The 15,351-nt window shown below is 26.3% G+C and overlaps 1 protein-coding gene across 3 annotated transcripts in view; it reads left to right on the top strand.

The window, feature by feature from the left end:
• Positions 1-9,763, top strand: part of Orc3 (origin recognition complex subunit 3) — a 43,171-nt gene extending 33,408 nt beyond the window's left edge. For all 3 annotated transcript variants that reach the window (XM_043043316.3, XM_043043317.3, XM_043043318.2), the window contains 5 exons: positions 224-309; positions 1,722-1,860; positions 3,219-3,338; positions 4,964-5,040; positions 9,566-9,763. In XM_043043316.3, the coding sequence (XP_042899250.2) occupies positions 224-309; positions 1,722-1,860; positions 3,219-3,338; positions 4,964-5,040; positions 9,566-9,671 (528 nt within the window). In that variant the 3' untranslated portion in view covers positions 9,672-9,763. The remainder of the gene's footprint in view (positions 1-223; positions 310-1,721; positions 1,861-3,218; positions 3,339-4,963; positions 5,041-9,565) is intronic.
• The last annotated feature ends 5,588 nt before the right edge of the window (positions 9,764-15,351 follow it).

Genomic DNA, 15,351 nt, shown 5'->3' with positions numbered 1-15,351 from the left:
ATGGTCAATCGTTTTCGTTTGTATTACCATTTTTTAAAAATCATAATGTGTACTATTTTTGTGCTTAGTAACGAACTGCTAATGAATCGGTTAAAAGGTCACCCCGCTTATAAAGTCACTTTTGCGATGTTCCTTAGGGTGACCTTATATCGAGGTCTGCCTGTATTAGACTTTTACCAGTACAATTTTTTCTGTTTTCATAAATTCTTTTTTTATATTTTAGCTAATCCAGAAAAGCATAAAACAAAAGCGCTCCAATTATGAAGCTTTGAGAAATGAAATAATAGAGGATTTATTGTCAATATTTAAGTAAGAAATTATAATTATTTAGTATAATGATGAATATAGGACATTCCTTTATTTATGCAAATAACTCTTTTGAGTAACAATCAGTGTTTGCTTGAAATTCTCTTTTACACATATTAAAAATTCATTATGCCTAATTTTATTAGAATAACAACTAATAATTTAAAATAATTACTATGGTTTTACTTTTATCAGGTGGGGTATAGTCTTTAGGTGCTTATACCTGACATGAAAATTTAATTTACTGTAATAACTTGTTTTTTTTTTTATTAATTTTTATAAATCTTGTCTTTAAAGTTTTGTTAAAACTTGCTTGAATAATTAATAGTTTTCACAAATGCAGATTCATTGCAAATGTTTACTAATTATTAAAAAACACATTAATTTAAATGTATTATATTATAAAAAATATGTGTCGAAATTGTTTTCATTTATTAATTTTATTTATTTGTGCTTTGGATATGTATTTTCCTATTTTCTCCTTCACTGCAAAGCAAATTTTATCCATTTATTTTTGTTAAGCATACATTGTTTTTATTGTAAAGTAAGTACTTTTCAAGACTGTTTTTTCCTTAAAAAACTTGTCTTACAAAATTCTCCATCATTCACAAGTGACTTTTAAGAATGTAGATGAACAAACAAATGTATTGAAATTAATGAAATATCTTACTCTCATAAATCTACATTAGGAAATAAATAAGAATGTGCTATAACTTTTATCTTTATGTTAACCTCAAATTTCATTTTTAGAATATTGTTGCTCTACACTTTTAAAGATTTACAAAAACTTTTTATTGATAAAATGCTTTACAAATGAAAATAAGACAAGAAATCTTTAATGATGGATAAAGACTTTTTGGTTAATTTTAATTTCATTCTTATAAGTGCTACGCATTTTTCAAGTACTCTAAAAGTTTTTCTTAACTCTTCAATTTTTATCTTCTATTGTGTTTAACTTTTCTTTGTTTAAAAATATTTCCAGAGTCTAAAAGTCTAAAGTTTGCACTGTTGCAATTTTCTTTCAAACTTTGATGCAGTGTTTGTGTAATTAAATATTAATAAAGTATTTTATGTCATTATGAAGCTTGTGCAAAGAAACACTTAATAACTGTTTTTTTCCCTAAAAAAATTACCTTAACTTAAAGGGACATTTTAATAGCTATTTATTAAAGCTCTTAATATTTATAATACAATTGGTGCTCCATTTTTGTCTGAAATCATTCTAAACCTGTTTCAAACACATTCTAATTTGTCCTAATAGTGCTTTAAATGGATTCAGAATAATTCTTATTTGTTTTAAAATCTGTGTAGCAAAGCACAAATTTTAAAACAAAATTTGTACTCAACATTTGATTAATCTCTAAAATTTAATAAATTTTCATTAAAATTTCTAATAAATTTGAAATTTGTTTCAGGTATATTAGACCTCCATCTACTTTTCCATTGAATGAGATATTTTACTTTGATAATGTGGCTTCTGTAAAGCAGCATTTAATGGCCGTTCCTCGAGTTACTGCTTGTCATGCTCTGGCAAATCCTCAGCATTATTTTAAGGTTTTGTATTGTAACATCATTGGTATTTTAAGTTTAAATTTAATATTAAATATTGTGCATAAGCAAAAAATCCTATTTTATGTCTGTGGTTAGTGTACTTCTCATTTGAAAAGTGAGTCAGAAGTGTACTCAGAAAAGCGTTAACACATTTTTTTAGGAGAAAACTTTGAAAAGTAACATTTTTAAATCTTTTTTTTTTTTCATTTATTTAACAGGGTTGCCACTCCACAGGAAGAACAGGGAAAACCTGGAAAATACAGGAAATTTAAAAATCACCTAAAATAACAGGGAAAATGTAGGGAATTTCTATTCTTTCTTCACGAACTGGGAAAATACAGGGAATTTTGTTTCTTATTTTTGCCTTTAGAAAAATGGTGACCACTCACCATTTTTTTAAAGCTATCTTATCTGCCCAATCTATGAGACATTTCAAGTATACTACACTATTTCATTTACTCTAGCATTATTTAAGTATGTCCAGCTGTTCCTTTTTTTTTCTCTACGTTTTTCCAGCATTTAAAACTAATAAATATAATTAGCCCAATATAGCTCACACAAGAGCACAGTAATTGGTGTGTTTCCTCTTAATATTTTGTGTATAATATATACAGGGAAGACACAGAGAATTTTTTTCCAGATTTGAGTGGCAACACTGTTTTAGCATGTATTAAAGGTTTGTAAGTTATCGAAGAGTATCAGTAATTGCTTTAAATTCTATTTTAAGTAATGTAGATTTTCTATTGATTTCAATAGCTTTATTTCTAAAAAGTTTGATTAGCCTTTCAAAATGAGTCAACAGTTTTGATATTTAAGCTGTATATGTGAAGCAAAATTTATACCTTTGCAGAGTTCACATTATTTCACCACTCAGTTCTAGTTTCAAAAATCAGTTTTGTATTTTCTGAATAAAATCTCTATACACTACATAATCACTTAATCCCTGAGAGGACTTAAAAATTCCAAAGTAAGCCAAAATATTTTGATGCTTTACAAACACTTGTTCAATTCATTCCAATTTAACTAATATTTTAATTAGGTATTTTATTACTGTTCTCTCATTTTGATGAAAAGAAATGATTTTACACAAATTTAATTTCATTTATAAAAATCCAAAATCGCACTTCTGTTGTTCATTTAAAAATTTATTCTTATTTTTTACAAATATTTATTTTTAGTCATTCTGAAAATGGCAATAATAAACAATTTTGTCGATTCATTAATAATTTTGTAAATAGCTTGTCCACTGCTATTGGGAAAATATGAGCATTTTTAAGGGTTTTGCATGCATTTAAAATTCAATTTATATAATTTTAATTTATTTATTAATTTGCAAATTAAGTCTACTTTATATTTTGTAGTGTGAATGCTGTAAGATTTCTGATCCCGAGGAGACTAAAGCATCACTACCTGACATTAGTTTATTGTATAAATTGCATCTTGAATCTGGAAAGTTAATTAACCTTAGAGATTGGTTAGAGGTATGATTCTATATATATATTTTTTTTTATTACTGCTGTTTTGTAGTCTTACATTTGTCTACTTCCTTTGGCATTCATAGGAAACAATGGCAGTTTTTTAATATGAATTATTCATTTTTTTAAAAAAAATCAACTTTTTTTTTTCTTCTTTTTTTTTCATATATACAAAAATATAAGACAGAAAAAATGTAGATTAAGAAAAATAGCTCTTATGTGCATTTTAAACCTTTAATAAAACATTTTTATTATCTTTCCCTCTTTAACAAACTTTAAAATATTCTACGTCAAAACTAAATAATTAAAACAAGCAAGTTAAAACTGAAAAATCAGTTATTTATATTATTTTTTTTATCAGGGTCTGAACAAACTTCACTTTAATCTCTGTGAATTTTAAGATGGATATAAAGCAGTCGCGTTTAATTTTTTTTTTTTTTTTAACAGCTGTTTAATTGTAACTCAAAAAGGGAAAACAAAAATACAAAGTTTTTTTTTTTTTTTTTTTTTGCTTATTTATTTTTTAGGTCATTTGCTATCTGTCCACCTAATTTACCATGATTTTATTTTTCTTTTATAATCATCGTTGGACAGCCGGCCCAATTTTGGGTTTACATCTACTGATGTTCAACTCTGTAGCCTTGTAATTTTGAACCCAATCCAGAAGACAAGGGAACTAATGAATCAAGTATTAGGAGAAATTTGCTTTCGTGGAGGACATTTTATTGAAACTAGCCCGCATTTGTGTTCCATGGAGAGGGAAACCGCAAAAACCTCCCAAAGTTAGTCTGACTGCAAGGGGACTCTAACCCATTTTCCGTCTACTACTGAGAATATTTTACGTCAGCACTGCGATCAGTGCAAGCTGAAAGCAGAATTCCTATCGACCAGCCATCGTTGCGGTTCAAAACTGGTTCACCTCATTAGAAGGCTAACACTGTCCCTTGAGCCACCACAGTATTTTATTAATTGTGGTTAGTAATAATACTAAATTACTCTTCTATTTATATTTAATTATTATTTTTTACCAGTGTTCTCCCTGAGCGTTTTTGGAAGGGTGGCCTGCCCTGTCTGCCCTTTGATCCTTATAAATGCACCGTATTGGCCCTTTTTGTAAAAATACTCTGCTTTCCCTTAAAAACCTAGCATTTTAAAAACTAAATGATAGTAGATAACTTTCCTCTTGTTTAAATTATTACTCACGTAAATTTATCTATGTTTATAGGTTTAAATCTGATTACTATTACTAATATTTACATTGTTAGAATTATTCTCAAATGGCTAAATTTTTATAACTGATTTTCATTTTTCTCTTGTTTTGATAATTACTTTTTGAAATTTATACATAAAATAGCATAAGATGGTAATTTAATTACTACTGAGGATCGAAAACAGTTATTACATAAAATTACGCAATTTGATAATTTTTTCGCTTTTAAGTGATGCCCTTTCAAAATGCTCTTTTTTATTCTTAGAAAGAGCTCTATTTTTTACATTATTAAATCCATTTAAGTAAAGCCAATGTGTATAAATAAAATGACTTAAAAACAAGAGGAAAGTTGTCTATTATATCATCCTGTATATAAATAGAAAATATTGCATACGATTTTGTATAATTGTCATGTTTACAGGCTTTCAAAGTTACGAAAAGCAATGGGCCGAAGAAAAGAGGAAAATCAAAAATAAAGGAGAATGATGATGAACTGAAGTATCCTTCTGATTTTTAATGAAATTTATTCTTTAATTTTGAGTGCTTTTCTTTATTCAACAAAATGCATTACACAATCAACGAATCACATTATTAAAAAATTAATTATCATTAGCATTTTTGAAGTATTTTTTTAAAGATAAAATGTAAAAATAAATAAATCAGAAAATTTATTTTTTATAAAAAAATATGAATAGTAAACAAAAGCTACATTGTTTAAATATTATCGTTAGAAAACATGCTAACCAAAATATATTGTTATAAAAGTGCAAAATGAGTAAACTGTAATTACATATTAAGATGTTTTTAATTTTAAGAGCTAGTTTTTTGAAGAGTTAAAGCAGGGTTGGATACTTTTTTGATTTTGTTAAAATTTTCAAGTATTTTTCTTCTCTGTAAAACTGTTATAATGCTTTTTCGGGGGAAAAACACATCAATTTACATGATGCAGTCAGTATTTTTTTTTTTTAAACGTATTCACTGACCACTATTTTCTGTTCTACTACTTCCACCCTAACTAATGAAACATAAATACTTAAAATGGAAAATTTGCCCTAAAAGTCATTCAAAAATCTTCAAGTTAAGGCTATTTCCTTTGACTTGCGTCAACAATGTGCCACACGGGTAAGTCTTTCAATGAATACATACTGATAAATAATACAAAAAAACAAAACAAAAAAAATCTAAATATGTGTGGTGTATTTGACCTTAAAGTAGCAAGAAACTGAAATTTTACATAATTTTTGTTTTTATGTCAACATGTGGGAAATTTGAAGGAAAAGAAATTAGCTTCCCTAAGTATAGCAGAAACTAAATCTATGGTTACTTTTTTATAATAAATCCCTAAACTTTGAGGCATGTGTCTGAGTTGTTAAATACAGAAATAATCACAAGGAAGATGTAAATTTTTTCTGGAAAATGTTATTTATTCTCAATGTAAATATCTAAAGTTAACACTTTCTACCAAGGTCAGAAATTACTATCATGACAAATGATATGCACGGTGAAGTGTAATTTTTACACTTAATCAAACAAAACCACACCCTAGTCGATAGAACTAATTCTGAGCAAACTCTAATTCATACATATTTATTTATACATCTGTCATGGCAAGTGAAGTATGGATTCCAATTTTTTTTTTTTTGAGCAATTGCCAGTTCAACACTAACAGTTCAAATTATTAAAGTTATTGTTAACTAGTACAGTTGTGAGCTTTTTTTTGCACTTTCCTATCAATACCTCTGCATTGCTCTATATAAAAGCAAATGTTTAGATTTTATGAATTTTTTACGCTAACCATTCATTATTATAACAATTAGCTGCGAGGTAAGAAGGTTTCATGTATAAAAATGACATTTTTTTATCTTATTTTACGCATAAAACACTTTTAACTTCAAAACTGTTAGATCTGTCCACTTCCAGAAAAAATGTCGCGACACTGATAATTGTTGTCTTAAATTTGTTTAAGGTAATCTGTTAATGTAATCCAAATGTACATCTCACTAATCTGTTTATTTTGTTTAGTTACTGCTCATTAGTATTCAAAGACATAGATACCTACCTGATTCACTGTTGGTGCAAGTAGATTTTGATGGTCAGAGTGTCAGGAAATAGCTTTCTTTCGAGGATTTTTGAATAACCTTTGAGGCAAAAGTCTACTACACATCTATGTATTTTTTTTTTTTTTTTTAGGTAGTTGAACTTACTGAAACGATTTGTGCTGGTGTTCATTCATTTCATAAAAGTATTTTCACAATGAAATACAGGCAACATTATAAAAAACCCTTCCATACCAATTTTTTCTTATTTCTAAAGAAATACTTAGATAATCATTTTATATCTTTATAAGTGTTTAGGTTATGTGATTTCTCATACATATCAAGTCTCACAGTGGATACGATCCCCTGTAGGTCACCAAAGTCAAACATCATAATTATATTTTGTACTAATAAATAAAAATTATTTAATATGACATTCACACCCAATTAAAGCAAGTATGCTTTATTTTGCATGTTTTCTTTCTTTATAGTATTTTGTTGTCATTTGTTATGAAATTTTTTTTATCTGATACAAAATAAAATTTACGAATATCCCCTTATCCTCTTAAAAGAAGTACAGAAATGATAGAACTTTTCATATTTTCAAGGTATTCAAATCGAACTTTTTACATAGGTTAACAAATAAGAGTCTGATAAGAATGTTTTGCACGCATGCACAGTATGAAAAGGATTACATTAAAGGCACATATCTTGCACAATTTTTAATGATTTTTTCAAATTTTAAAATTATATTTTTGTTGTTAAGTAAAAATTTGAGAAATTTTTTTAATTCTAATGAATATTTCTGCAGTTATAGTAAGAAAGTGTAAGGCAAAAAAATATATATATGTATATAAAATTACTGTGGATGTTATTCTCAAAATTCCAGATGATCTTCAGTTTCTACTTTGCCAAATTTTTAAGACATGTTTTTTTTTCCTCAAAAATTAAAAAAAGACACGTAGTTTCACATAAAAGCAGTTTCTTAAAAATTTCAAAAAATCAAAAATGTCGTGTATTTACCCTTCCTTGATATTTAGAAAACTATTTCTTAAAATAAATAGAATCAATATGCATTTAAAATACAGGAGTGAACAAAATAATGGAAACATTTCTATGCTTTTTTTTTTTTTTTTCACATTTCAAGAAATACTTAAATGCTAATGCGATTTTTCACTTATCAATAAAGTTTAAAGGACGGACAAATTTCAAACAGAATATATTTTTTGAACACCCTATGCTAAAAAATGTAATAAATTTGTAAGTTGTAACAATTATTTTGCTTATTATATGCTACAATTGCACAAAATTCCATAAGCATAGCTTAAGCATTTATGGAAATATGGACATTTTTATTTTTAAAAAAATTATAATTTTTTTGTCTTATGTTTTTTCTTTTTGCTATAACTTTAAAAATATTCAATAAAAACAAAATTTTGTGTGCAATTTAAAATTACAAAATTTTTTTATTAAAATTTGAGAAAAAATTTGTTGAAAACTGCAATATAAAAATATTTAAAGTAGTTCCTTTATACTGTGCAGGTGTAAACATTTTTTTCATAATTTTGTAGTGAATCGTATTTGGCATATAATGAAAAAAGTCAGATTTAAATGTTTTTAAAAGATACCCCAAATTGTAAGAGGTTTTCTTCAAAGATTATTTTGTATCATAAGACAAAATTGAATAAAAAATAATACTCTACGATAAACGTTTATACACCAAAGTATGATTGTATAAGAAAAAAAAAATGTGAAAGAAAAGTCACTTACAGGGGATAATCCCCAATTTTTAATAAGTCTTGTTTAATAGTACAAAATGAAATTTGTGGAAAACACCTTATCATTTTGAGTTTCTTTTAAAAAGTGCGAAAATTACTTAGAAAATTGCTTGAAACATTTTAAATTAAGATATTCAAATCAGACTTTTTTTATTAGTCGCTAAAAATGATTTACTACAAAATTAAGTAAAAAAAAAAAAATCAGTTTTCCTACGCATGCACAGATAAGAACTACTTTTATTGCTCATATCTTTTGCATTTTTAAGCAAATTTAGAAACAATTTCGTTATTCATTTTAAATTGCTCCAAGAAATTTTTTTTTTTTTATTGGATTTTTAAAGTTTTTATCAAAAATCATCTGGCAGTAAAATTTGTTTTTGTAAAAATGTCCATACCTCCATGTTTTCTAATAGTTTACTAGCATTTATAAAGGGAAATTCATTTAGCTTATTACCTAAAAGTAATTTGATTTTTAATGCCATTTCTTTACGATAGGCGGGATTTTCAAAAATTTTGCGTGAAAATTAGCTAAATTTACAAAAATTTGCGTGATTATCACATATAATAACCGAAACAATTGTTATAAGTTGCAAACTTGTTGCTAAATTTTTTGGCATGTCGTGTTAAAAAACACTATTTTTCGTTTACAATTTATTGCTGATCCCTCAAACATCTAAAAGCTTTAAACTTCATTGATTGTTAAGTATGAGAATTTGCATGATCTAAACACTTCTGAAGTTATAAAATTATTCTTTAAACGTTTCCATTATTTTGTCCACTCCCTGTAATTATTTTTTATATTTTTAATATTTCATTTCAAGAATAAACACCCTTTTTTTTATTTTCTATACAAAAAAAAATATTTAATTTAGAAAAATCCTTTTAATTTTTAAATTAAGCCAATAACTAATAATAAAATTATTTAATTTCAAAGTTATTGAAGTGTGAAGTGTAATTAATTTTTTACTATTTGATTAAAATGTTAATGTGAAAAAAACTTGAAAAACAGTACTATTTAAATTTTAATACAAGTTGAAGCAATGGCTTAAAACAATAGTCTTGATAGCATTTGACATTGCATCGAAGAACTAGGTAATTTTTATTATTAAATTATAAGTTTTAATTTAGAACAATTATATTTCATGTTTTATTTTTACTATTATGTTTTTAAATTTCAATATATCTTTTATATTTCTTAACATTTGAAAGTATTCGATTCTTACAGGCAATCTCTGAACTACAATTACTTGGATTCATAAAATCTACCAAAAGAAAAACTGATCACGTAGCTAGATTAACGTTTGGAATTTTTTGATTTTAATTTTTGATTCATTTGGTTATTTTTTAACCTCACTATTTCACATTATGTACATTGTATAATAAAAATTTTTGTATTTTTCTAGCAAATTTTTTTTTCTTCAATATTTTTAGCTGCCGAAAAATTCTCAATATTATATGCAGTATTTTATTTTAAGATCAACAATTATCACACATATTTTTACAAATCAATCTCAAAGGCTATAGTTTTAAAAATCAATCAATACAATTAGGCTTAGAGGCCTCTAGAATTTAAAAATCAGTATTAATAGATTGTAAACTAATTGTTAAATTGAACTTCAAAATGTTTAAAACATTTATCGCAAGTTTTCTTTTTAAAAATCTTTTTATTTTATTTTGAATGTGCTGTTTCTTTTTTTTTTTTTTAGCGTACTAAAAGTAAAAATTAATTTCACGTGCAAAAAATATAAATAAATGTCTAGGTAGAGGTAAAGACATGAAAACCAAATGTGATATTAATACAAAATTAAATTTATAAGTTACTTACCATGAATAAATGTTTGTCGACTGCATTTTTCAATCAAATAAGCATCATGACACCCAAACTTTGGTTTGATTTAAAAGCTCTAAATGACATGAATTTATAAAGAATTAAATTAATAATTGTGAATGCATATTTATATATTTTTTTTTATATTTAGCTCAAATCATTTGCGTCATACATACATACAATTAGTTACAAAATTTTGACTGCTCTCACATTATATTCACATGCTAACTACTCTATGTGCCACTCATATATTTAATAATAGTTAACATATTTCGTTTTGAAAATATATATAATCAAAACATTCTGAAATTCAGGGTTGCCACAGGCTACTAAAATGCGACTATTTGCTACTATTTTCGGCCTTAGACGACTATGGCGACATTTTTTGCCTGAAAAGGCTAAAAAAGCAACTATTTTCAGGAATGAGCGACTATTGGGAGACGTTTTTACTCTTAGCGAAGTTATTTTTATACTTATTTTTCGTAGACCTATTGTTACTTTGCGATTGCTGTACAATCGTTGTTATCTTAAACTTTTGTTCTGAACTCAATAGATCAATGAAAAGAAAATATAAATTAAAAAAGTTTCTTCATTGGTTTATTTCAATTATTATTTTTCATTTTAAGCAATACAATTTAATAGGGGTATTTTGTTCTTAGTTTTGTTATAAAGAGTTAGTTTTTTTTTTTCAAATTTATTTAATGTAGGTAAGTATAATAATTTTATTATTTTTAAACCAATAAATGTTCAGTTGTTTTTATTTATAAAAAAATTAAAATAAGGCTTACCTTTATTTAATTTGAATTTATTTTTGAGAAACTGAGAACAGTTTTAAAAAAATTTGGCTATTAGTTAAAAAACAAAATTTTTTTTAAAAATTAAATAAAGAGTTTAGTAATGTTAGGACGCTTTTTGATAATTTAACATTAGTACTTAAAGTATTTTTTTTTCTTAAATTTTATTTAAATTCTTTCAATGCTTGTTTGTTTTATAATTTGTTAGATAGTCAGTGTCATTTTTAAAGAAATAAATCTTTAGTCAATTTTATTTTCAAAAACGAAAATAATAATAAATAAGTAAAAATATTTTTACATTTATTCAGTACAGAATTTGACCATTAGTTAATACCACTTTATATTATTTTAAATAATTGAATAAAAGAGGGTCTAATGATGTTTCAAAAACATGGTTTTATTTCCAACAAATAATTTTTGAAAAAAAAATTTTTTTTTTCTAAAGTGAACATTTCTTTGGTTTGCATTCTACTTTCGTTTTTTTTTCTATTAATTTTAATGCACGTATGTAAAATATTTTGTTACAGTATTATTATTTTTAAACCAATAAATCTTAAATCATTTTTAATGTAAGAAAAATGAAATAAATCTTGGGTTTGCTTTTACTTTGACTTCTTTATTATTTTAATTGAAGAAATTAAGCAGTGATATTGATATTATAGTAGAATATATTTAGAATTAATATTTTCTTTTGTAATAGATTTATTCCTTTTAATTTATTTTTGATTGATTTCCATAGGTAATTTATGAACATATGCTAAATCTCGATGTCTAACGGACCATGTATCACAATTTAAAAGTTCTGACATCAACCAGTCCTTATCATAGTATTTGACAATTAAGCTATAATTTTAATTATTTGGCTACTATTTTTGATAAATTTTTACTCCTGTTCAGGTAACTATTTTTATAGTTTTAGGCAACTATTTTCATGCTTGAGACCACTAAAAGCAACTATTTTTGTTCATTTTTTACTGTGGCAACCCTGAAAATTATATTTCAATAATTCACACTATGAAACAAGGCATTAAAAAGAAATAATAATAAATTACCTTAAAATAAAGAACATATTTAAAAGAAAACTATAGTATATTAAAGAAATTATTATTTTAAGAATCTACGATTTTGGATTCTTAAAATGGTATCATACATATTTCATGCATTTTTTCTAAAAACGACAGTCAAGTAACAAGTAATTCTTTTTCATTGTAAAAAGACTAAACAAGGACAATGTAAATAATAGTTTCATTAATTCACATAATCAATTCTATATTTTTAGTATATACAGTGAAATCTCAGTTAAGTGGACATTCTTGGGCCGAAAAATTTGTCTTTTTATGAGAGTTGTCCGTTTACAGGAAGGATACCCTAAAAACGAAGTTTAACGCTATAAATTGTTTTAAGAATACTTTTTTCAAAGATATAGAAATAGTTAATTAATCTGCAATAACAAGGATATTTATTTAAACTTTAAAAAATATTATTTCGATAAAAAATAATAAATGAAAGTTTGATATAAATACAAAATTCTAGATGTAGCTACAGATAAATGAATATAATTTTCAAGTTAGATCACAATCAAGTTCACAGATATTCAAGTTAGACATATGTTAGGGAATAGGATCTTTTAGTCCTCAGTTGGTTTCAATTATTAGGTTTACATCCCCTAACACCAACCCATCAACTACCAATCACTTACAGGGCTGATTGTGCTCCGGAAAAAATCCGGATTTCCGGATTTTTCGCTAACAGTGATCCGGAGATCGAAGGTCCAGACGTTTCAAAAAATCATTGATCACAGAAGTTTCCGGAAATCAAATTTTCAAAGGTGGAACTTAAAAACACAGTTTATTTTATTTGTTTGTAAGGGAGAGCCAGAGAGATACTTTATAAGCTTATAATCATGATTAATATTAATTTTTTATCAGTTGTCTACATTACAGACACATTATGCCATTTTTTGAGTTGTTATAATCATAAACTCAAGAAAAAAAGACATATGTAAATTTTAATTACTTCTCCAGGTCATCATAGGTATGTGTAAAATTGTAAATATATTTTAAGTAAACTAAGAAATATTGAGAAAAAGGAAAAATAAACTTGTTTAACTTTTTTTCAATTTAAACTTTTTTTTTAACTCAAGAAATTTTCCGAAATTTTGACTTGGGCTCACAATCACCCCTGCACTTAGGAAACATGGTTAATATCTTCTTTAAAGTAAACCTCCCACAACTCACAGGAAAGAAAAAGTAATGCATACCTTAAGTCATGAAGACCTATGGAGTTGATTATTCACAATTGATCATCTATCAAGTGTCTGAATAAATGTTTCATTTATATGAACACCTCTAAGATTATACTTCTGTTTTCTTTTTTTTTTTACCCCAGCTGTGTTAAATACAGTCTTCAAAATGATAGAAGTGTTCAGTGGGGGAGGAGCATTTAAGAGGTCATTTCAACTTGAGGGGTCTCATAACCTGAATGGTCCAGATGGAAAGATCAAAAAATGCTGCTGTCCAAATTATTTCACCAATGCAGTATCATTTTCTGTTCTTTCTTTGGAAAGGTGACAGGAGCAAGATTGGTTCTTCAGTACTGAAATAGCTTAATGTTTTTAGTTATGGATAAGACAAAAAATTTAGATGCTTTAAAAATGGTTAAAAACTTGCATATTTTTTACTTACAATTTAAAGCAAGAGTAGTTCTTTTTTTTTTTTCAAATTTAGTAAAAAAAAGTGTCCGGTTTAAAGAGAATGCACGGATGGAGTTAAAATTTATAATTTAAGCGTTGATAAAATAAAACTTTTAAGAGGTCTAAAAAGTCACCTGAGACTGAAAAACAAAAACCTGTTGATTGCGGAAGTATTTCACCAGACAAACTGCTTATGTTTTTCAGTCTGCCTTTCTCTGTAGTAATTTCTTCCATTTTGGCTATTGTGATTACTTTTTTCGATTTCCTTTATGACAGAATCAGGAGACTTTGATTAGTATACACATGCATGAATACAGTATATCGTTGATTAGTATACCTAGAGCAGGGATGGCGAACCGATGGCACGCGTGCCATCTATGGCACGCGACACAATATTTTGGGCACGCTACCGATCACGAAGTTCCGATATGAAGCATAATAACAATTAAATTAAAATTCACAAAAAACTGAACAATTAAGGCCGAAAAAGCAATTAATAACCATAAAAATACAAGCTAACAATAAATAACTAGCAAACTAATTAACAGTTTTGCTTAAACTAACATCTTATAACTCTAATATAAGTTATTTGTCATCCAATCTGCAACAACAGAAGTCACACTGATGTTACATTAAGTTGAATTACGCGTATAACTGAGACATTGCAAAATGTATTTTATTTTGTAATAAATAGTTTTGAGTTGTATTATTTAGTATTATTACTTACGCTATAATCACGAAGTCAAAACTATTTGTCGGCACGTCTATGACAACATTAAAAATTTTTTTAGAAAAAATGGCACGTTGGTGCATAAAGGTTCGCCACCCCTGACCTAGAGTATGTTGAAAATATTAAAATGACCAACTTTTTCTTTACAGCCTTTTTTTTTTTTTTTTTTTTTTTTTTGCATTTCTAAAAATGTATAAGTTACAGCATAATGTGTCGAGCATGGCACACGAAGTATGTACGAGCAAGAGAACTTGCGTGCTCTTATCAAAGCATTTTAGAGTAAAATATGTACAAGGCGTCACATGAGGATAAGAGAATGGGTAAAACTACGACTTGAGTTGATAAAAACATCTAATGGACCTGGTATAGTTATAGCACTATAGTTAGTTGCAAAATTTTACACATGGATCACAAAATTTCAAACACAATTTTTTAGAAACTATGTTTTTCTTATTTGCTGTAACTTTTAACTAGTGCAGTTTTAATCCAATTTACTTCAAATTTTTTCACGATATTCACAATAAATACACTTTTCCTTGCGCAAACTGATTTTGATAATGGGTTGACTGGTTTTGAGAAATCTGCGAAAATGTTACTCATTTAGTATCTCATTTTTTATATTATTTTTTTTAAACAACTCCATTTTGTGGGGGGGGGGGGATTTTTTTTTTAAAGTATCCTATATGCAACAAAAAATACATTCATGTAGTTTAAAAAGTCAAAATAGAATCAAATTTGAATGATTTTTTTTTTCTCAACTTATGAGTACAGTAAGTTATGGATAATTTAAAAAATAGTTCTAAACATTGCATTATGTAAGCGCTAATTTTTAAAATTTTTGTATTTATCGCATAATAAAGTGAACATTACAATAAGATAAAAAAAAGTGTATTAAGTTTATCACAATCCTTTTTTACAGGCTTCCATGGTGTCACTCCCCCTAAATAAACC

This window comes from Parasteatoda tepidariorum, chromosome 1 (assembly GCF_982258835.1).
Source record: "Parasteatoda tepidariorum strain Cologne lab strain chromosome 1, Ptep-v5.0, whole genome shotgun sequence".
In the NCBI taxonomy this organism is placed as follows: domain Eukaryota; kingdom Metazoa; phylum Arthropoda; class Arachnida; order Araneae; family Theridiidae; genus Parasteatoda; species Parasteatoda tepidariorum.
The sequence above is the reverse complement of the archived record's forward strand: the minus strand, read 5'-3'. Positions and strand labels throughout refer to the sequence as shown.